The following is a 23,724-nucleotide window of genomic DNA, read 5'->3' on the forward strand; positions in this document are numbered from 1 at the left end:
CGTAAAATGATATTTAAAAGTAATAATAATGATGATCAGTAACCTCCTATGTTATAAGAGATGTTGAAAATGACCTCCTTCAAGAGCAATACAACACGTTTCTTAGGTTCAAGAGATCCTGTCTCTCGTAATTCCCTGACCACTTTTCTGCAAGAATTCGTTTTCACGTAATTATCGTACATAAAAACTCTCTGTTCAAGACATAAGTAATGAATGAATAACAATTAACACACAATAAAGCACTGGCCATGAGTAGCACAGTACAATAACACAGCATAAACAACACGCGTACTGATAAACGCAAACAGAAGTGAACATGAACGTACACTGACTACGTCTGGTAGCCGGCAGTGTTGCTAACCATTTTTCGGCAATGTCCCTACAGACATATTCAAACTGTGCCTACAACTGACCAAATGTCCCTACTCCAAGTAAAGTGACTAAAAAAACAACACGTTATGAGCATGCAAAACAGAAGATAAAACATACCCATTTACTTACCAAATCTTTCTGCTCGGTGCTTCCACAATTAATGAAGGAGCGAATTTACAATACAGGACCCCTTCCCGTTTTTTGTAATATTTCTCATACTCACTAATTGAGGCCTCCTAATCACGAATTTGAAGTTAACATTTGGGGGGTCACGTGTAGAAATTGCAAAATAAGTGAAATTGAGTGGTCCGCGATCGGCACGATTGCTCATTATTTACCGGAAGATTTTGTGTTTCCAATACTTAAAAAACGAAATATACATTCCTAATATTACTACGACCCCAAATTTTAACTATGTTTGCCTATCCTAACCTAACCTAATCGTACCTGAATGGTTCGTGGGGCTATCCGTCAATGGTTTCTGGGGCTACCCGTGCATGTTTTTTTCGAGCCCAAATTTTAACTATGTTTGCCTTGCCTAACCTAACTTAACCTAACCTTACCGAGAATGGTCAGTGGGGCTATTCCTGAATGGTTTTGCGGTAATTGTGATTACAAACTGATAAAAAATCTTTATTTCGTAGCACCGGCAAACGTTCATCATCGAAGACGCCATTTTCGTATCCTGCAATTTTATGATTGATGTACTGTTGCCAAATTTACCTGTAATCAAATCAGTTCTTCTACATCGTGATTGTCGCTGTCACATGTAAGCACGTTCTTTGGGCAATATACTGAAATCCATAAGTTTATTAATTAGCCCAGAGCCATCCTCCTGCACACTCCACCTAACAATCTGTACAACATTAACAACTTTTTTACTGTTCTCTTCCGCCATTCTTACACAATCCATGCTCTCCAAGTATGAAATCAACAGTGTGGCAATGCTGTAGACAGCGTAACTAATTGTAATTTGCTCATATCAACAAATATGGCTACCATACTTGTATACGGAGAATCGTTGCGAGAATTGAAAAGCTTGTTTTACAACTTCTACACGTTAATGAACAATTTTTTCACCTCACCCCAACATGTTAACTTGAGATAAATCGTCACGACTAATTATTTCGTGAGTAGGACGTAGCACAGAAATTACAGAATGGTCCGGTATTGTAAATTCTTGCCTTAATGAATAATAGTGGTGTGCGGGACAGAATTTTTTTGGTCGGGACGGGATCGGGACGGGAATATTTTTTTAAATCCCGACATTCGGGACTGAAAAATTTGCAATTTCCCGACCAAGTCGGAAAATTTTCGGGACGGGAAATGTTAGAAATTTCCCGAAGCACTGGAAATCTCGAATTCTACAAGTCATTTTCACTTTAAGTGATTGTTTTTGCATTTCTAGAATAAAAACTTACAATTTTCGATAAGTTCCAGAAACTTACAATGCAGAAAACTTCGAGAATTAACGACTTTTTAAAGTAACCATTCGGTATTTCCCGACTGCTCGGGATCCCGAAAAGTCAGGAAGTTATTTCCCGAAGTCGGGATTGGGACGGGAATTTTTTTCCCGATCCCGGTCCTGACTTTTCGGGATCCCGCACACCCCTAATGAATAACGTTGAGTCGTTTACTGTTGATTATGTTATTTGAAGTCATACATGTTGCTGCTGTGAAGAGATAGATGTTGGTTGGTGATATATGCTGTATTTCCTGCAGTCTTTAACAATTTTGGTCCCATTTTATTTCCCTTTTTTGTTCTTGTACACTTAACATTGAAAATATTCTTTCCGTTTCCGCTTTAGAATGCAGCAATGTTAGCACAATTTTCGCGAGAGTGGAAATGTTTTCAAAAAAGAACTTGCCTTGAAAGTTTTTGGTAACCGATAGGCTAACATGTTCCAAAATTCTGATGGAGATTTGTTAGTTAGTTCTTTTTTCTCCTCCTCGCAAAAGTATCCAGATAAACTAATTCATAAAATGTCATCTTCCAAGATTGAAAAAAGTACCTACGTTTTCCCTCATTTAGCAAAATCTGTCCCTACGTCCCTACGCGGGCGAAATTTAGCGAAAAGTCCCTATGAGTAGGAAAATGTCCTTACGGTTGGCATCACTGCCGACACGTGCAGTATGAAGCGCCCTCTCGCGGCTGACAACTCCCCGATAAGCTGCCGGCGCTGTCGCGACAACTGAGGATAAAGTAGCGATGTCTAATCTAAGATTAGATGTCAGAAATAAGGTGCCAGAAATATTTGTATTTGGGAGGGCACCTTTTCCAGCATCCTTGCAACAAGTTACGTGCTTATTTCAATTGTAATTGTAACTGTAATTGTGAAAAGTGGAAACATTACAAAGCAAGAGGTTTCTGTTACGGACTTCCTGTAATGCAATTTGCCGGGACCTGTTGCATGAAGAGTCCGCCGAACGGCCGTCACTCTGGCGGTGAACGACTGAAATAACCTCCCTGTAGTTATTTTTATAATGGAAATTTCCATAAGCAAACTCAAAATTGTGGCATTCGGAATTTCACTTCTAGTGTCAGCCCTATTAACGCTGAATGGACCAAAGCTTGAGGGAAGCACGACAAAAGACCAGTCTATGAGGATATGTAATGCTGCAACTTTGAAAAAGAAAATGGAAATTACGGTGTTCAGAAATTTTGCGTAATTATGGAAAAATTCGAACTTTGGGCTTTTGCCCCTGCTTCCCCCCCCTCTGAACCCTTAATTGTCAGATGTTTCTTAAAATGTTGTTTTTTGTTTAAATTTTTCAAAAAGATGCATTTATAGCAGTTAATCTTTAATTTATCCCATAGCAATGAAAGGGAAACAATGTGCTTTTTTGATATGGCACTTGCAGAAAGCAGAAAGAAAGTGCACACAGTGTTTAGTATGATTGCGGCTTTTCTTCAGAACCATTCACATGCTAAAAATAAGTCATGTCAAAAAATTTATTTTATCTGCGATTTTGTTTTGCACAAAAGAAAGTTCTGCAACTTCTCTGTTTTCAACAACCGTATTATCTTTAAATATGATGGTAATAAGACACAGCTGAACTCTCCCCCCTCCCCCCTTTGCAGGATACTCTTGACTCCCCCTCCCTTTTTTCAGCTTGTTCGTAATGTTTACGACAGGCTGGGAAGATTGGTACCAGTGACTTGTCTGACAGCTTGAAATATTTGGTCTAGGAATTAATTTGTGCACCTGGACAAGAGATGGCGTAACGAGCGTATCGTCCCACAGTTCCGTGTAGCCACACATGCGTTGAAAACTCCTGTCAGCGCGCAGAATTCGTAGTATAGGGCAGTTGATTGACGCGTCAACAACAGCATTTTGTAGTCAACTGAACATGGTGCAGTTCGTGCCAGATAAAGTGTTTTTGCGGGGTGTTCTGCTTCATTACTTTAACATGCAGAAAAGTGCTACCGAAAGTCATCGTATTTTGGTGGAAGTGTGTGGTGACCATGCGCTAGCTGAGCGAACGTGTCAGAAGTGGTTTGCACGGTTTAGAAGTGGTGATTTCGGCCTGGAAGACCAAGAGCGACCTGGACAGCCAAAAGAATTTGAAGACGAAGAATTGAGAGCATTGCTCGATCAGGATTCGTGTCAAACGCAGGAAGAACTTGCAGAAGCATTAGGCGTTGATCAAACAACAGTTTCCAAACGCCTCAAAGCCATGGGAATGATTCAAAAGATGTCACATTGGGTTCCACATGAATTGAAAGACAGAGACGTTGAAAGACGAAAAACCATTTGCGAATTGCTGCTTGAAAGACAGAAAAGAAAGGGGTTTTTGCATCGCATTGTTACTGGCGATGAGAAGTGGATCCATTACGAGAACCCGAAATGAAAAAAGGCCTGGGTGAAGCCAGGTGAACCAGGTCCATCACAACCGAAACGAGATATTCACTGTGTAAAGGTTATGCTGTGCATATGGTGGGATATGAAAGGTGTGGTGTACTATGAGCTGCTGCAACCGGGTGAAACTATTAATGGAGAACATTATCGACGACAGTTAATGCGTTTGAAGGAAGCTTTGGCCAGGAAACTACCAGAATGGGAGAACAGACATGATAAACTTATTTTTCAACATGATAACGCTCGCCCACATGTCGCAAAACTGGTCAAAACCTATTTAGAAAATGTCGGATGGGAAGTTTTACCCCACCCGCCGTATTCACCAGACGTTGCTCCTTCGGACTACTACTTGTTCGATTGCATGAATAACGATTTGATTGGACAGCAGTTCACTTCTTCAGAAGATATCGAAAAATGGGTCTCTGACTGGATCGCTTCAAAGGATGAGGACTTCTTTCGCCACAGAATCCGTAACTTGCCTGACAGATGGGCGAAAGTGGTGGCTCGCGATGGACAATATTTTTCTTAAGGTATTTATGTATTTTGTGTTTGAACTACAGCTTCAATGTGTGCGTAACAACCGTACGAATTAATTCCTAGACCAAATATATCAGTTTTCAATTGGCTTAGGCGCAGCAGATACGACTTTCCCAACGCAACACAAAGATATGTCCAAGGATTATTTAGCATAAGTGGTTCCAAGGGTGCATTGCCCATCCCCTGGTTGCAGCTGATAAGAAAACCTGTATGGGAACGGGTCGCAGATGTTATGATCACGGAAATCTTGAACTCCAAGAGCAGCATTCTTTCTAGCAAACAGAGTTAAAAAGGTATAACTGAAGTATTTTTCTTGTTGGGACTGAACTGTTTGAACGTATATCTGAAAGTCGTATAACTAAAATATACTACCACGCAGCCTTAGGGGAATTTGCAGGGACTGCCAGAAAAAAACGTATATTTGCAAATTCACTGTATTAGAATATAAAAAGGATGTTAAAAATTAACGTTAAAAACTGTACTTACGTATGCGAGTATGTTGTTCCTATTTTCCTTTCTTTAGAACTACGTTTCGGAGACTTAACTATCCCCTTCTTCACAGTCGAGCAGGATGTGTGTAGTGATACACACAGGTTTTTTAGTTTTTTAACATGAGAATAGGTTAATTGTTCAAGTTTTTAGTGAACGACTAGCTTTTTATATACGTCTGGGGCAGGATTATAATATCTTAAATGTATCCACACCAACCCTTGTCCACAATTCTTTTATTACATTTCGACGTGGTACTATGTTAAGTACCTAATTTTTTCATACGAACCTGAAGAAGGGGATAGTTAGTCTCCAAAACGTAGTTCTAAAGAAAGGAAAATAGGAACAACATACTCTCATACGTAAGTACAGTTTTTAATGGCCTTTTGATATTCTGGAATTGTAAGTAATATGCACCAAACCTACAAAATGTCACAGTATTAGAAAATACATTTTAGAACTGAATTTCAAAATTCAGGCAACAGGTGCCATAAAATTTTGCCTAATTCCTTCAATTATTTAATTAAATATATGGTGCACCTGTATTTGTCAACCCTTGATTGTTGGTAATGCAGTTTTAAAATTAACTTGCTAAAAATGTTCACAATATTTTTTCTCATGCACACCTTTTCCCTTTCTTGCAGTGCATAATAGATTTGAAGCGAAATGTTCTGCACATTGGAACCACAGGAACAGACACGAGGTTTCTGAGCGAGAGGGAGTTGCCCGAGTGTGCTCGGCTGACAGGAAAGAACGAGGATGAGATGATTGGAGAATCGAGACGAGAGGCCGAGGACAGAGAGCTTGCCCAGGCACTGGAGCAGAGCGCAAGGGAATCAGGAGGTAAGGATTTCATATATTATATGCACCTGTTATTACACTGGCATACAACAGATGGACATGTCCTATACCCTTGTACTGTCCTAGTGGTCTCACCTTTAATGTTACATTTCTGTAGTTAATCTTCTACATGTTCACCTGCACAGGATTATTCAAAATGATTGTCCGTGTTTCAATATTACAACCATGCCAGTTGATGGAGACACACTCAATGTTTTCTTTCGTAATAGGCAGTGTCCGGTAGTTACACAATTGGCTGCTAGGAGGCAGGTTTTGCAAGATGGTTGGTCATGGCTCTGAGAAGGCATTTTCTGCCTTTGAATTCCATCACAGTTAGTGAGTTGCTAATACACTTCTCCAGAAGCAGCGTAGTCAACGTATCTTCATTCTTAATCACTTTGGTTTGTCAAGTTCTCTGAATTTCTAGGACTCCTTGGAAAGCTTCTTTAAGGTCTTTTTACCATTATGCAGGCAACCTGTCTCCTGAAACTGGTTGACCGGCAAATGAAGTTTGTTGTTGGACAACAGCAACTGAGTGACTATTATGAAACTCAAGCACACACAGTGGCTTCTCAGAACCATGACCTGCCATCTTGAAAAACCTACCTCCTAGCGGGCAAATGTGTAACTACAGAACACTGCCCATTAGGATAGAAACTGTGAGAGCGTGAAACGTGATAATGATTACATCACCGTGTTCTTGGCATGATGCAGAGGTAGGAGATGCAGTTACAGTGACTGCTGAGCAGTACCGATTGATGTTAACAGATGTTTTGTGGCCAAATTTAGATTAAATTGATTTGGAGGACATGTGGTTCCAACAAGACAGTGCCAGATGTCATACTGCTAGTGCCACTATCGACGTATTGCAAGAACAGTTTGGTGAAAGGATAATTTCAAGAAATGCAACTGTTAGTTGGCCTCCAAGAAGTTGCGATTTAACTCCTTTAGATTGCTTTTTGTGGGGTTATTTGAAATCTATAGTCTATGCAAACAGACCATGAACCCTTGATGCATTAAGATTGAACATCGAATGTTGCATTCGTGACATTAGGCCCGAATTATTGCACAAAGTCATCGAAAATGGGTTCATCGAATTCACTTGTGTGCACAAAGTCAAGGTGGACACTTAAATGACACGTTATTCAAAAAATAATGTAATAAATAGGGCTCGAAAGTTGAGGAAAAATCCTTTTTTTTTCCTAGTGCCAACATAATATATGTTCATTTTGGGCCATTGTAGGCCAGAAAAAGGTGGGTTTGATTTGTCCTTTTTTGCCTTTTTCAGCGATTTTTGTCTTATTGGTCCTTTTTTAGCCTATTTTTAGATCTTAATGGCTTTTTTTTGCAACTTCACCTTCTTTCGACTAGGTTTTTACTGCCCATTCTCAATTCGAATCAACCATCAGTTCATCACCTCTTAAACATCCTTTCTGTAGTAAAGAAATAAAAAAAGAGAAATAAATATACTTGGACCATCCCTGAAACGAGAGAAAAACATTTTTGGACGACTGAAGCAGGTACGGTACAGTCACGGACACTGCCGGCTTGTAACTATTCCATTGAAAGTCACTGTATTCATTACAAGCCGGCAGTGTCCATGACTGTACAAGGTCCTTTAACCGTAACTTGTCTGGAAGATCGCGCTGTAAGTGGCAACTTTCTCTTGTGTTGAAGCTTTCAGCATGGTGTAAACGACCAGACAGCACACGCCTGTAAAGATCTCAAGTCAGATAAGGAGGTGCGGCACAGAGGGAGGGGGTGGGGAGGTTAAAACTGAAGATATTAATTAATTTGGATCACATTTATACGTCCTTTTTTTCATTTTTAGGTATTTTATAGGTCTTTTTTTGGGCAATTTATAGGTCTTCAACTAACGAGCCCTAGTAATAAACTATGCTTCAAAAATAATATAAATAAAAAGTTTGGTTGTATCTGAAATAGTTTTTATTTTATTTCATTGTAAAATCATATTGTTCTTATTGGAAAACCCTTTACTATGAAGTGTGGAAAATGACCATACGTGCCAACACACCCAGAAAGTTTTCATTCATACTGAAATCCAATTTCCAACATCATTGTAATAATAATCTAACATCACCCATTTACTAAATAAATAAGGAAAAATATGTAGTGAACAAGGAAGTTAAGATATTTTCATTCTATTTGTGTTAGTCTTGAATACAAGTTTTCCTATTTATTCATTACCATGGACATAATTTTTTTCTGTCTAAATAAAATTACCACTTTGTGTTTTACTTCATTGTATACTTTATTCATTGGGAGGTAGTAAGTGTTAAATTAGTAAGTGTTAAATTGTTTCAGTTACAGAAATTGCAAAAGATAATGCCCCTGGATCCAGTGAAACAGGTATTCAAAAGCAGTTTGTACTTTAACACCTAACCAAGCATGAGAGTGTGGAATACTAATATGCATAAAGTAATAACTAAGAAATGGTACTTTATTGTACATAATGTTAAAATCCATTAATAACCAGTGTGTGCATGCATATACAGGGTGTACCGGCTGCACTTTTTCTTTTTCCAGTCAACTTGTCAATGCGGGTTCATTTCTTGCTCTCTGATTGGCTGTTGGAAAGTTACGGTGCTCTGATTGTGAGAATATCTTATTTGCACTGTACGTTAGATTAGATTAGAAAGCAGCAAATTTGCACTGAAAATAGGAAATAAGATATTCTCACAATCAGAGCACCGTAACTTTCCAAAAGTCAATCAGAGAGCAACAAATGAACCCGCATTCACAAGTTGACTGGAAAAAGAATCGCATCCCAACTTGAGGTATAGAAAAATAGATGCTTTTAAAGAAAGAACTATACATTTTATGTTGTTGGTAAATGCTCAATCGATAGAAAATCTCCCCAAAATTTAATCATCACCATTTCAAGGTCAGCACCGAGTCGTATAGATTGCGCATGCGCACAACAAATGTTGAATGTGACGCACTCTGGCAAGTCGAGTAGCGTACGCCTGACAGTCAACATGTGGACGCCACAACAAAAGGTGCAGTGTGTGCTATGGTTAGCAGAGTTCAAATCAGTAACACGTGTGGCATGCAAGAATAGAATGGAATGTGGACCTTCCCACACGTAAGTCCATTTATCAGTGGGTCAAAACTCCATGGAAAACATGTGGGAGGGTGCTGAGCTTAAAATGGTGATGATCAAATCTCGGGGAGATTTTCTATCGAGCATTTACCCAACAACATCAAATGTATAGTTCTTTCTTTATAAGCATCTATTTTTGGATACCTCTAGCCTGGACACCCTGTATAATAGTACTTTCATATCATCTAGTTATACAGTATACTTTGATTATATGGGTTTCATGAACCCGCACCTAAAAGAACGTTGGAAACTTCTGCTGTCCGTGACGAAGTTGAAAAATTTTCACAAATTTCCTTTTCAAATAGAGGTGAGAAATAGTAGTAATCATATGAGAATGTGCTGATATTTAGCCTTTCCTTTAAAAAAAGAAACTTAGATATGCCAATAGTTTCAACATTTTTGTTCAACACTCATCTGAGCCATGTGCTGCAAATTACATATGCCTTGCTTATAGTCTTCTTTTTTTTTGGGGGGGGAGGCTCCTGAAACTGGTTGATTTCGCATCAGAAAAATCTGAGGGTGAACCATGGTGTTGAACTTCAGTCCATCCAATTTTTGCATTGTGATAGTTGCTTTGTGTGGTGGTGCATCATCTTGAAGGAAGACCACTTTTTTCTTTATCTGGACAACTTTCCCAGTCAATTAGACTTCAGTTTCTGCTTCAGCTGATTCAGAAGTGATAAAAAACTTTAGCCTGTGACACTTGCACCCTTCTCAAGGTAGTTATTAACAATACACTCCCACCTCCCTTCTTCCAACAAGACAGTTGCAAGAATACTGTCAGCTGACTTTTGCACCTTGAATTTCTTGGGATGAGATGAGCAACTATGTCTCTACTTATGTTCGTTTGCCCCAGAACCATAGAAATGGATCCACCTTTCGCCGACAGATACTATTTGTGCCAAGAAAATGCCACAAAAATGCTTGGGAAGTGCAACTCTTGTATGCTTTGATCTGTTTCAAACATTTGGAGATACATTTGGTACTTGAGTTTAGACTCCAATTAAAAATTAACTAATCTGAATTAACAATGATAATGGATTTTAAAAACCGATGGGAAGAATTTAAAAATAAGACCAATACTAAGAAAAAGTTTTTGCAAAATTGATAACTTTTTTTTGACAAATTTTAAAAATATGAAAATTAAGAATTGCATTTAAAACCTTTCTGCATGCACATATTAAAATTTCATCACAATCAGGCCACCCATTTTTTATTTACAGAATTTGAAAGCGAGCGATCGTTTGCAAAACTAAAAAAAACTGCACTTTTCTGTTCTCATGATGACAGAAAATAGAAGGCATTTAAAAAAATGGTTAGCACAGATTATCGCAGAATTGAATAAGCTAAGTTTTGATGCAACTCGTTTTTATGTAGGTCTACTGGTTAATTTTTAATTGGAGTCCAAACTCGTGTATCCATAATTTTTAATCAGCAAAATTCTCATGTTCTCAAGGATTATTTCATTCATAGTGTACACAGTTTCTGGCATAACATTGGAGGCCTTCCATGACTTTTTCATTATCTGTGTTGAAATGGCAAGTCCAAATTTGACAGAGGCTAAAGACTTATCTACACTTCCTTGTAAATTTTTAATCTTGATTTTGTATGTACATTTATATACAACCTCTGACAATAAAGTTCGGTGAATGATCCTGAATATCGAAAGTAGACAAATTCTTAACGAGACCAACCTTACTGTCCTTCGAAGTAGTCCCCTCCCATGGCTATGCACCGTTGAGAACGGCTGTACATGTCCTGGAAACTTTTAGAAAAGTCTTCTTTCAGGATGGTGTTCAAGACCCTCGTCATGTTCCGTTGGATGTTCGGAATATGCTCAAATCTCTGAACTTTCAAAAGCGATTTTGAAGTGTAGGAAGAGAAGAAATCTGGAGGATTCAGATCCAAATTTCTTGCAATGCATTGCTACAGAGGATGAGAGCTGGTGTGTGAGGTACGACCCTGAAACGAAACGCCAAAGCATGGAATGGCGTTCTCCTGCATCACCCCATCGGAAGAAGGTCAAGGCGTAAAAATCACGCATCAAGACGATGCTTATCACTTTCTTTGACAGTGATGGCATGATCCACAAGGAATTCCTGCCGGAGGGAACAACAATTTTTCTGCCTTGACCTTCTTCCGACGGGGTGATGCAGGAGAACGCCATTCCATGCTTTGGCGTTTCGTTTCAGGGTCGTACCTCACACACCAGCTCTCATCCTCTGTAGCAATGCATTGCAAGAAATTTGGATCTGAATCCTCCAGATTTCTTCTCTTCCCACTCCTCAAAATCGCTTTTGAAAGTTCAGAGATTTGAGCATATTCCAAACATCCAACGGAAAGTGACGAGGGTCTTGAACACCATCCCGAAAGAAGACTTTTCTAAAAGTTTCCAGGACATGTACAGCCGTTCTCAACGGTGCATAGCCATGGGAGGGGACTACTTCGAAGGACAGTAAGGTTGGTCTCGTTAAGAATTTGTCTACTTTCGATATTCAGGATCATTCACCGAACTTTATTGTCAGAGGTTGTAGTTTGTGGTGTGCTCTTAGAATTATTCAATTAATGCATGTGATCATTATGTATTTCCAGTTAGAATACAGAGGAGTAAGATTGCAAAGAAATCTGGAAGAAGAATGCAATCTAGATAATAACTACATTTTCAAATCAGCTCTTTGACCTTTTTATGTTTTTCTGTTTTTTGGATTGTGTGTTTTCTTCGTCATTGGTGTGATTTTTTCTGGTGCAATTTTTGTTAAAGGTTAAGTATTTTGTAAGTTAATGTTTTTAAAGTATTAATTTCTTATGGCTTGAAAATACATTATAATTGGTAGTTAAAGTATAGTTCTTCTAATATCACTTTTATCATTCTTTCTTGTGGAAAATCTTCTGTATTAGGTATTTCTGTTTTCTTAATTAAATAACCACTGTTGGTCCCAGGCTGGAGACCTGGCATGAGTGCTTATTTTCGAGTGTCCCTTCATGAATTTAATCTAATCATGAGTCATCTTCATGATTAACAGGGGCAGCGATATAAGAAAAATATTAAAGCATGAGTTAACACATAGTCATAAATTTAATTAACACTGTTGTTTTATTTGCATTTGTGGGTCAAAATATTTTATATACAACATTTCAACTGAATTGAAGAGTTATATTCAGTTGAAATAGATTTGTAATCAATATTATCCCTCCCCTTTCCCCATCTTTCATTTTGAAATTTTTAAGGGTGACAAAATATTTTTTAAACCATATACATTTCACAGCTCATGGCAACAACATGGTTAAAAAAAATCTTCAAAGAAAATTACACGTTCCTCAGATTTCCGTTAACCACTGATTTTCCTCAGGATATTGGGAAAAAAGGTAAAACTTTCAAACCAATTAAAAAATATAAAAGAATAAAGAGGAACAGCTGTAGTGTACTAGAAGACATCTATTATGTGGCTGCTGTAATAAAATAAATCTCATTATTCCAATCCAAGATTATATAATTAGGGATGGGCCGATATGAAATTTTAGCTGATACCGATAAAGTACTGATAATAAAATTTACCGATCCGAATAAAATTCCAAATGGTCCTCGAAGAACCTGAATAGTTCAATGGCGACTGCTGTCCATCACATTCAAGTTTTTTTTATTTGTTAGGAGATTCCACAAAGTACCTCATAATTCTATGAAATCAGTTTATTATGTATATTTTAATCCACTCTCATGTCTAGAACCTTACATTTTGTGTATGAATGTCACACACATAACGCTGAAATGCCCCAGAAGACACAAGAACAACATTGAGCTGGTAGCGTGAACTATTAGGTATTAATGTGCTTGGCTTATGTTATATGAATCTTAGTACATATCCATTGTTAGTAGAGCTTTTATCTTTATTATTAACCCTATTAATAATGACAAAACTGTAGATTATTTAATGTAATACAGAAATAATTTGCTGTTTTACCTTAGCTTCTTGCATAATGCTTTAGTAATGCTTGATATTTTGTTGAAAATATTATTTCTGTATTTTTAATATTATTTTTATGTTCACAAGACTTGAGAACAGTGATTCCACAATTGGATAGGGAGGAAAGTGAATCAAGCTTTGTAAATTTGGAAATATAATAATTCACTGTATAATAATTCACTGTATAATAGTAGTGACGGACCAATATGAACTTTTTTGCGTATACTGATAAAGTAGTAACATAAAATTTACCAGCACCATTGACTGAAACCTTATGAATGCAGTACAGATCTATGATTGTTCCTCGGAGATTATGAATGGTTCATTAAGCTTCTTCATGAATATTTGTAACCAAGTGACTGCATTAGGTTTTGCAATTTCCCAAACTTTCTCGTTCTTGGTAACAAGATCAAGAATTCATGGAGCTGAATGGCCACAATACCTTTACCTTTCTTATTCAACATAAATAATTGATCTCCTTAACCTTTTGGCGCCCAAGGCCATTTTCCCATGTAAGCCTCTCGGTACCGAGCTGATTTTGAGCAAAATGCAGAGTTTCAATTAAATGAGTGTAGATCGGAGACTAATTGCCCTGGAGAGATGAGTACCGTTGTACGCGGAATGAACCAGAGATTCAGACTATATGAAATTTATGCAAATTCGGCGTATATGTGGTGGGGGGAGGGGCTAACTCTCAAAATTCCAAAATTTCGGAAAAAAAATTTGGTCCCCCCACCCTCCCCCCAAGAAAGAAGTACATGACAGTGTCGACATGCACATGGAAATGATCGCTGACATGTAAGGAACACAAAAATATTTGCATTATTATCATATGACCAATGTAACTTGAGTTGTACCCCCAAAAGGAATGGTCGGCACGCCACGGATTCAAGCTTCAAAATGCAGCGGTACCTTGAAATGACTTCAGCTCAGAGACTATTTGCCCTGGAGATATGAATGATATACCGTTGTACGCAAAATGAATCACAGATTCAGACAATATATAATTTATGCACATTCGGCGTATATATGGAGGAGGAAAGGGGGGAAATCCCCTGAAAATACTTTTTCTTTTAGAAAAAGGGGTTTCACCCCCCCTAAAATAAAAGGATATGAAAAGTTCAAAATGCACATAGAAATTATCGCTGGAATGTAAGAAACAGAAAAATATTTGCATCATTGTCGTATGACCAATGTAACTTGAGTTGTACTCCCAAAAGGAATGGTGGGCACGCCACTGATTCAAGTTTCAAAATGCAGCGGTACCTTGAAATCACTATAGCTCAGAAACTAAATGCCGTAGAGATATGAAAGATATACCGTTGTACGCAGAATGAATCACAAATTCAGACGATATATAATTTATGCACATTCGGCATACATATGGGGGGGAAAGGGGGGAAATCCCCTCAAAATACTTTTCTTTAAAAAAATGGTGTTCCCCCTCCCCGAAAAAAGGTCAAAATGCACAAAATGCAAAATTTATGCCAATTTGGCGAATATATGGAGGGGGAAGGGAGAAAACCACCCAAAAATTATTTTAAAAAATTGTCACTTCACCCAAAAAATGTCCTCGCACTTGGGCACAAAACGACACCTACGCACAACATTCATGGACGAAAAGCTAGAACGCAGTACAAAATGAGCGGCGATTCTTGCAGCTGCTTGAAATTCTGTTTTTAGACAATGCAGGGTAACCCCTGTTGCAACTTGTGGACACTTGTGCTAAAAAAAAAGGTTTCCTTCAGCATGCTTCGAAATTCCATTCTCACAACACAGATTCAACAACCAGTCTTCCCCCTCCCCCACCCCGCACCCCCCTGCATGCACCCTCACGGAAAACTTTCATTTTGACATCAGATACTGATAAACAAGTTTCCTTCGAATGCAGTTAACACATTCGGGTCTGGCCTCATAATACAGCATTGTTACCTCTGGTCTGCGGTTTTTCGTTGTTTTTCAAAAAATCATAGAAAAAATAATTTTAATTTTTTTCTATTTATAACATTTTTCTTAAATCTACAAAACTTCCTCTTTTCAATGAACAAAAATTTGTTAAATTTTATTTTCATTTTCAGATGTTTTTTAATATTTTTTTCAGCAATGTTTTGTGAAGAAGAAAAAAGTACAACATTGTAACAAATGTTAATATAGAGATATTTTAAGTTCGTAATCTGGAAATTTCAATAATTAACTACATAAACTATCAATACATCTTTTGAATCTTGCATAAGAATACTTCTTATGTGCACATAACAAAAAATAATTACAAATTACAAGTAATTATCTTTTGTATGAAAAAGTGGCTGCAGGACAGGACCAGACGATGTATCAGTTGGTTCTGCGTCATCTGTAAAAATTAAACAAATAAATAAATAAACTAAATAAATAAAATAAATTTTCATTTTACATGCACTATAGAAAATAATAAATGGAAAAACTAAAAATACATCAGTTCATGTAGGAGAATCAAGGAAGAGGCGAGATGAATAGACCCAAAAAAAAATTACCTCTTCTCACTTTATTCATAAAATACTAGAGTTTGCAACACTGTTTATATTGTCGACAATAATTATTATGAATATAACCTACCTTCCAAATCTTCAAATTCATCTGCATCATCAAAATCGTCGCTAACTTCAAACTCTGGGGCGGAATCCTCTATGCAGTCTGGATCTAACGACGCCATTCTAAACAATGCACAGGATATCAACCTGACAACAAACAGTCACAGGTGCCAGATAAAAATAGCACATGAGTCACCTAGCGGTCGGAATTTCAACCAAGAGGCTTGAAGGAACACACGCATGAGACGAACTACGACCATAGCCCGTAGTTCAATCGGCAAAGCGATTCCATACCGCAGGACGGGCTATGCCCGTCGTTCGTCCACATTGACTTTAAGTGCACTGCGGGCTATGCCCGTCATGAGACCCCAATGTGTTAACAGACGGGAGTGAAAAGCATTGCTTTAGAACAACAAAGCCCGTCTTCCTTTATCAGCAAAAATTTGACGTTGAAAAGATCCGCAAAAGAGAAGTACCTTTTCCCTCCATTTTCTTGAAGACAAAAAAAAAATGCAAAAAACCATTTCTGTTAAATACATGTGTTAGGAACAATATAAAAAATAAAATCTAAATTCTAGCCAAAAATAGAAAAGTTATAACGTAAAAACTACGACCTTGACACATCATCTCGATCGAGACGCTTGGGACAGTGAGGGTTACATTTGGGTATCTCGTTCGAGACGCTTGGGCGGCAAAAGGTTAATGAATGTATGCAACGAGTATACCTTGGAATTTAGAAATATATTTTACAAAACCAGAACGTATGATTTAGCGTCATAAAAAATATTACAACAAAATATATAAAATAATATAACAAAATAGAATTTTCCAGCAGATGTCTGGCTATTTATTGATTTATTGATATTTTTATGAATATACTATATTGATCAATACTGATAGTGTAATGATTAATCTTCCCTATCTCTACTTTACATAAGACAAAAAATATGGTGCAAGATCAGAAAGGATGCAGTGAAAAACCTGCCTATTAAATCCTAGAATGATGAGTCTATTTATGGAAATACATATCATTATTCGATATGCATGTATGGTGTTCATATTCTGAAAAAGTCCAGATATATCTGCGTACTATTGAAAAATGTGAATGAATATTAAATATAATTGTGGCATTTACATTGAACTTTTCGTTTATTTATGAACACCAATTTGCTACAATAGGTATTCATGTGGAAAAAATGTAATACCTAACGGTAAGGGATCTGAACAAGGAGACAAACCTTAAGAAATAAATGCAACCTTTTCATACCAAAGTAACAACAAGCTGCACATCTTGCTTGTCGCGTAGACTAGGTTGTTTTTTTGATAGCCTGCGTCGTGTTGCCTCAGTCTGAAAACTGCCGGCCTCCATGACGGAGTGGTTAGCACATTGTGCTATGATGCCAGGGGTACCGGGTTCGAATCCCGGCATGGGCATGGATGTTTTTGAGTGTCCATTCATCATATCATCACTCATCCCCATCTTTGCAAATTAGGCAAAAGTGACACAAGAGGTGACGTAAAATAAAGCAAATCAATCAATCAGTCTGAAAACTCGTTACTTTTCTTGCAACTGAAGAGTAAATTATTTTCTTTTACTCTAAAAAAAAAAAAAAAAATACATGGAAAACTTGGAATGGTCAGGGGATTTGGTTTTCAGGTTGCATAGGAACCCTAGGACATTGGTCAGTATACATAAATTTATTGGCGGTTGCACAGGGAGATGAAATAAATACTCTGTCTTCTGTATGTTATATATTCTTCATTTATTGTATTGCCATCGATACACCAACTCATGTGTACTTTACCTTGTCGTAGGTCCGTCATCATCAACTCGTTCTGTAAAGCCAAGAACAGATCCAGCCACCACAGTGTTGCAAACTGACAGGTTTTCCGAGTCCGATGTCAAGGAACTTGTGAGTCTTGGATTTACAAGAGAGCAGGTAATGGATTATTTTGTATTAGTTTTTACACCACAATGGGGAGTGCTGAAGCTGAGCGGATTTATTTGCATTGGTACAAGAGAGCACTCTTTTGCATTTATTTGTTTGCGCAGACCAGATAAATTCTACGGAATACATGATTGATTGTTTAATATGCTGCATATCTTGTGGGAATCTATGAATGAATAATTTTCAGTTGCAATCTGATATGGCATCGTTTCAATTTACAGTTCAACCCTGATTTTACATTTTCCTCGCATTATTAGGGGCATGCATATTTCGTTTTTAACGGAAAAAAACGAAATTGGAAAAAACACATTGTAGGGTTAATTTTTCATGTTTTTGAAAGGTGGGAGATGCATTTTGTGACCATATTTTGTCACGAAATAATGCGAAATTAACTGCAAAAAGCGAAATTAACTCTTAAACACGAAATTCAGGGTTTATTCACAGACGCGACACCTTCTGAGGTCTGAATTATCCTGAGAGTTATGCAATTCCTGGAAAATTGATTAATTCTGCTATTAATATTGGAGAAGCAAAAATGGACTCCTTTACACAGAAATAAACTTAATATTCTGATAATGTGCTATTAGAAGTGAAATGTTAATTCTGTGGAATAAGTGTAGTTTTTTAATCAAATTTAGGATTATATTCACAATTTTAAAACCAATATGTCTTTTTACTTACCACTTTTCATCCATTTTTTCACCGCTATAACACCGATATTTTATTTTATTTACGGCTTTTGAACCTGAAATTGACTCAGTTTTTGTACTGAAATTTTGCTTTTTTATTTACCAAAAATATGTGCCTCTACGCATTATACATTTAATCTTGATGGTCCCAATGGAATAAATCAGCTCTGGGGCTCACCCAGCCTCAAAAAATTGTACCTGGGGGAAGGTGGCCAGAGAATGGCGCTGATCACATCACCTCCAAAATGGCCCTACCCCCACATCCCCTAAATATGCCTTCATAAGTGTTTTCACCTACTCCCCCTGACAAACTTAAAATCAAGGTTCCACTTTTATCTGAGGCATGAACTACCTTTTGTGATATACAGTGGAACCCCATTTTTAAGTTCCTAGATTTTATATTTTTTCAGCTTGGTCTCCTGAGAAACGTAAAATCGAGGTTCCACTGTATTTTGAAGTAAAATTGTTACATTGGTAGTTTACAAATAGAATACTTATATACAGGGGTAGACAAATACAGGATACAGTCCCCATGAAGCCTGGATTTTCAAATTCACTTTTTAAAGAAGAATTGAGCTTACGGAATTTTCAATTACCTTTTTAAAATAACTAGTACAGTATGCATTTTTGTCAGTGATCTGTCTCATATTTCATTAAATCAGAATAATAAACATGCCATTATGCATTGTTTGCACTGTTGCTAGCAGAGTTTTAAAATCTGCAGCCACATAGTAGAGTCGTAAGTATTCTGTATAATTTGGGGGTACTAATTTTCCTTTGTCACCGTTCTATGAGTGTGTAAGGATAGCAAAAACCATGATTGTCATCTCAAAGTGGTAGCTAATAGAAATTGCAGCCAATTCAAGATGGCGGATGTAGACTCTTGAAAAAAGTCTGAAACTGATGGTGCGATTATAATTTTCTTTTCTTCAAATGAAAAAATGGTTAAGGTTGTCTAAGTTTTTCGATAAGAGCAACCGTTAATTAGTAAATCACTGAGACTATGAATTGTATGACCTAAAAATTGTTAAAATTTGAAAAATATGCCCTTACACCTGAACTGTTTCAAACATTAATATTTAACATATGCACAGAAGTTTTGGGGTAAAGTTCATTTTGTGCACTGCATTGCAATAGGGGAGGAAGGTAGTTGTCATAATTTTGCAGCAAATAAACAGTGATTACACTTTGAGCAAATATTTACTTATTGTTGAATTTCTTCAGAGATATTTTTGGCCATAGCCCATCCATTTTCTGATTTCATTCCATTAGAAAAGGAGACTGGGAGATACGATTATAAAAAAATCAACAACTCGAGTGAACATTGAAGTAAGAATGAATCCACTTCAAAAAATGGCTGTCTAATCCTTGAAAAAGTGAAAATGTGCTGAATATGACTGAAAATTTATCAAAATATGCTCTTATCACTTAGAAATGGCCAAATGTGCCCTTAAAAAGTACCTTAATTTAATTAGATTCTTCGTAATATGAGGCTTGGGGAGTAAGTCATGGCAACCCAGTAATAATTCGACAATCGAAGAATGTATTAAAAATTTGTTATATACAACTGAAAGAATATCCATTATGGATATTTTGTTGGTAGGAATCATGAAAGAAAACCCAAGCAACCCTGTGACATACACATGTGACCGTGTTACAAAAACTTATCTGATTATGACAAACCTTTGCCTTGACTTACTCCCCAACCCTCGTATAAATTTCTATATATTTAGGGAACACATCACCCTTACAAAAAGAAATGCTAAATCATGAAAATCCTAGTCCTAATTAAAAACGATTTTATGTTTATCATTAATTTACTTAGAATCTAGACAGTGTTCCAAACAAAAATTCTAGCGTAAATGCTTATATTGCACTTGTTGGTTTTGACTTCAGAACTCATAAAAAAAAACAAGCAAATTATGTAGCGTGTATAACGAATGCTTCTAGTCAGATGTGTCTTTAGTCCTATTTAATTACACTTATTGTAACTGGTATTGACTATTGAAGAATGTTATTGTTACATACGTGTAATAACATTTAATAATAATAATTTTATATAAATATTATTATTACTGCTACTAGTCAGCCATATATTAGAATGTTTTGCCCAGTTGTTCATGCTGTTACCAATTGATTCTTCTGAAGGCCACTCTGGTGGAATAATTAATAACTTTGAATCCAATTGTGTATTAATTAATAAATGTTGTAATATCACATTTCAAAATGTGGAGCTTTATTTTAGTTGGATTTGTGGCTTTCTTAGATCGTATTTGCAATAATAATAATAAATTTGAAGTGTTACAGTGGTAAAGTATCAATGTTACTGAGAGTAGGAATTAATAGGGGCTTGCATATTTTGTTTTTAGCAGAAACATGAAATGTGAAAATAGGAATTGTAGCTTTTGTGGCAACATGATTCGAACAGGTGTTTTCGGGTTACCAGTCAAGTTAAATTGGTGTTAGCTTCCAACGTTTCGAGGGCATACATTGCTCTCATTTTCAGGAAATTCTTGAAGATGAGAGCAATGTATCCCCTCGAAACGTTGGAAGCTCACTCCAATTTAACCTGGCTGGTAACCGGAGAACACCTGTTCAAACGAAATGTGAATACTTTTTCATGTTTTTGATAGGCGTGAGGTGCATTTTCTACCATATTTTGTCACAAAATGATGTGAAATACGCTCTTAAACATGAAATTTATATGCCAACGTGGCATTTTCTTAAGTCTGTATCGTGTGAGATATGCAAATCATGCAAAATTCATTAATTCTGTTGTAAATATTTGTGAAACGATAAATGGTCTCCATTATGCAGGAATAAACTTAATACTCTGCTAACTACATAAATGTATTATTAGAATGGAAATCTTTATTTTCTGTAATAACTTTTGGTTTTAAGATTAAATTTAAGATTATACAGGTATTGGACATTGGAACTGAAACATGGCAATCGGCAATCACCGCAGAAGTAAATACACACCTCATAGAACCTGTGTGCACAAAAACAGTCCGTCGATACCTGCATAAGGCCAAGATTTGTGGCAGGGTTGCTATCCCGAAGCCTTTCATCAGTAGCACAAATGCCGTAAAGCAGGTTCAGTGGTGCCAGACTCATAAAAACTGGATGTTGGATGACCTAAAACGTGTCATATTCTCGGATGAGTCCAGCTACACCGTGTTCCCAACAACAGGGAGAGTGTTCGTCTGGAGAAGTCCCTCTGATGCATACAACCAAGACTGCTTGGTACCCACACTCAAACATGGAGGCGGATCCGTGATGGTGTGGGGTGCAATATCGTGGCAGACTTTGGGCCCACTAATTGTTCTCGAGGGTCGTGTCACTGCCAAGGACTATAGGACCATTCTAGAGGACCATTTAAACCCTATGGTTCAAACACTCTTGCCGGACGGTGGTGCTGTGTTTCAGGATGATAACTGCCCTATTCACACTGCTAAACTTACCACAGAGTGGTTCGATGAGCAATACAGTGAGGTTGAACATCTGCCATGGCCAGCTCAATCACGGGATCTAAACATTATTGAGCTTGTATGGGGTTTGTTAGAGGATCGAGTGCGGAAACGTTTCCCTCCACCACGTACACGTGCTGAACTTGTCACTGTACTTCAGGAAGAATGGCTCCAAATCCCTCTGCACACGGTGCAGGACCTCTTTCGATCCTTCCCACGTCGTGTTGCTTTTGTACTGGCTGCCAAAGGTGCCCGAACACCTTATTAAATAAAACTTATGGCTTTCTACCAGGTGTTTCAGTTTCAGTGTCCAATACCTGTATGTCGCTTTTGATCCCATTTTTTGTACCAAAATCGTAATCTTTTATTCACCATAAATACCATATTTGTCAGCATATAAGATGCACTTTTTCCCTTTACAATAGGCCTGAAAATCGCCAATACTCAGTTTTTGTCCTGATATCGCAGATGATCCATGTAATTTATTTCATTGATATATAAATAATTCTGATATCCAAGTAACAAAATAACATTCATCAATATAATCCGGTCAGCAGCTATTTATGTTCAAGAAAAATATGTTGATATAATAACTAATAAAAATATGTTAATTGAAAAATATGTCTGATTTGATTAACACCCTAATGGTAATACTCTGATATCAAATTTGAATTAATTTGCTGCTTATATATGCACATATCATTCTCAAACACTGTAGTAAGAATAGGTTACTGCGGCAATACTGCTATCAATTATTATAGAATGATGGGTATCATTATCATAAAACAACGGAATCTATTTTCTAGTAGGGCCTCCCCGATGGTGCAGTGATATCGCTGTCGCCTTGCAATCAAGGGGTCCCGGGTTTGATACCCGGTGGAGGCTCATAGTGGTTCGGATCCCACTTCAAACTGTAGGTCCAGTCCCGATTAGCCTTACTGTGCATAAAGTGAACTTAAAACACCAAATCAATCAACCAAATCTATTTTCTAGTAAGTACAACTGCTTCTTCTGAATACCTATATTTTTATGAAAAACATAGTGCAAAGGTAGCGAGTAGCAAGAACGAGTAGCATAGCAGGTTACTTTTTGGTAAATGTAGCTGTAGCGAAGCTACATTTTTGGAAGAGTAGCTGTAAAATGTAGCGTTCTGATCACTGTGAACTTTTTAGAAAAGTGATTGTTTTTTTACACATATTAGGATTCCTTTATCTTGTTTTCCTGACTCATTATTTGTCTTTCAGGTCATTGCAGAACTTAGAAGGTTTAAAGGTGACAAGACTCAAGCAACTGCAGCACTTTTTGCCAAATCACTGAAATTTTGATGATTAAATGCTCTTGTAGATAATTATGTTGGGAGAGAAATGAAATTCAATTGTATGTGTTTTATCATTTGTAGCTGTATTTATGTCTCATTTGAACGGATAGTTTTGGCTTTAACACACAAACACATTGTGAATGTATGTGAATATTTTTTTACACTTTTTCAATTGTGCATTATGTATTTTGTAATAAAAAGGTCTCTATACATATATTTTATTCCCATGTATGATATTGCAGCTATATATGTATTTTTAATTTCTTGACGTGACTTTTTCCCAACAATACAGGGTGGTGCAAACGTCAGTTTACCCAAAAAGCACATTGATAATAATAGTATTATGATCTACTTGTATTTTGTATGTATAGTTGAATTCTGAATATAAACTTGAATTTGTGTATGGGTCAACTGACTTTTGCGCCACTATGTACAACCTTAGTGACAATGAAGTTCGACCAGTCACAAATATAGGAGTGCGTTGTGAAAGAAGGAGAACACATGCACATGCAGAACATATTTTATTCAGCAGGCTACATGGAACAAA

The 23,724-nt window shown here is 37.0% G+C and overlaps 1 protein-coding gene across 4 annotated transcripts in view; it reads left to right on the forward strand.

Annotated features, from left to right (window-relative positions):
- rngo (DNA damage inducible 1 homolog rngo) overlaps positions 1 to 23,389 on the forward strand; it is a 53,992-nt gene extending 30,603 nt beyond the window's left edge. For 2 of the 4 annotated variants that reach the window (XM_083114480.1, XM_083114478.1), the window contains exons 5-8: positions 5,903 to 6,101; positions 8,424 to 8,468; positions 17,567 to 17,691; positions 23,104 to 23,389. In XM_083114480.1, coding sequence (XP_082970606.1) covers positions 5,903 to 6,101; positions 8,424 to 8,468; positions 17,567 to 17,691; positions 23,104 to 23,184 — 450 coding nt within the window. In that variant the 3' untranslated portion in view covers positions 23,185 to 23,389. Of the gene's footprint in view, positions 1 to 5,902; positions 6,102 to 8,423; positions 8,469 to 11,814; positions 11,984 to 17,566; positions 17,692 to 23,103 lie in introns of those variants that run through there. The other 2 variants (XR_014440950.1, XM_083114479.1) reach the window with 2 other exon arrangements.
- Positions 23,390 to 23,724: the final 335 nt, after the last annotated feature.

This window comes from Lepisma saccharinum, chromosome 29 (assembly GCF_977018435.1).
Source record: "Lepisma saccharinum chromosome 29, izLepSacc3.1, whole genome shotgun sequence".
Lineage (NCBI taxonomy): Eukaryota > Metazoa > Arthropoda > Insecta > Zygentoma > Lepismatidae > Lepisma > Lepisma saccharinum.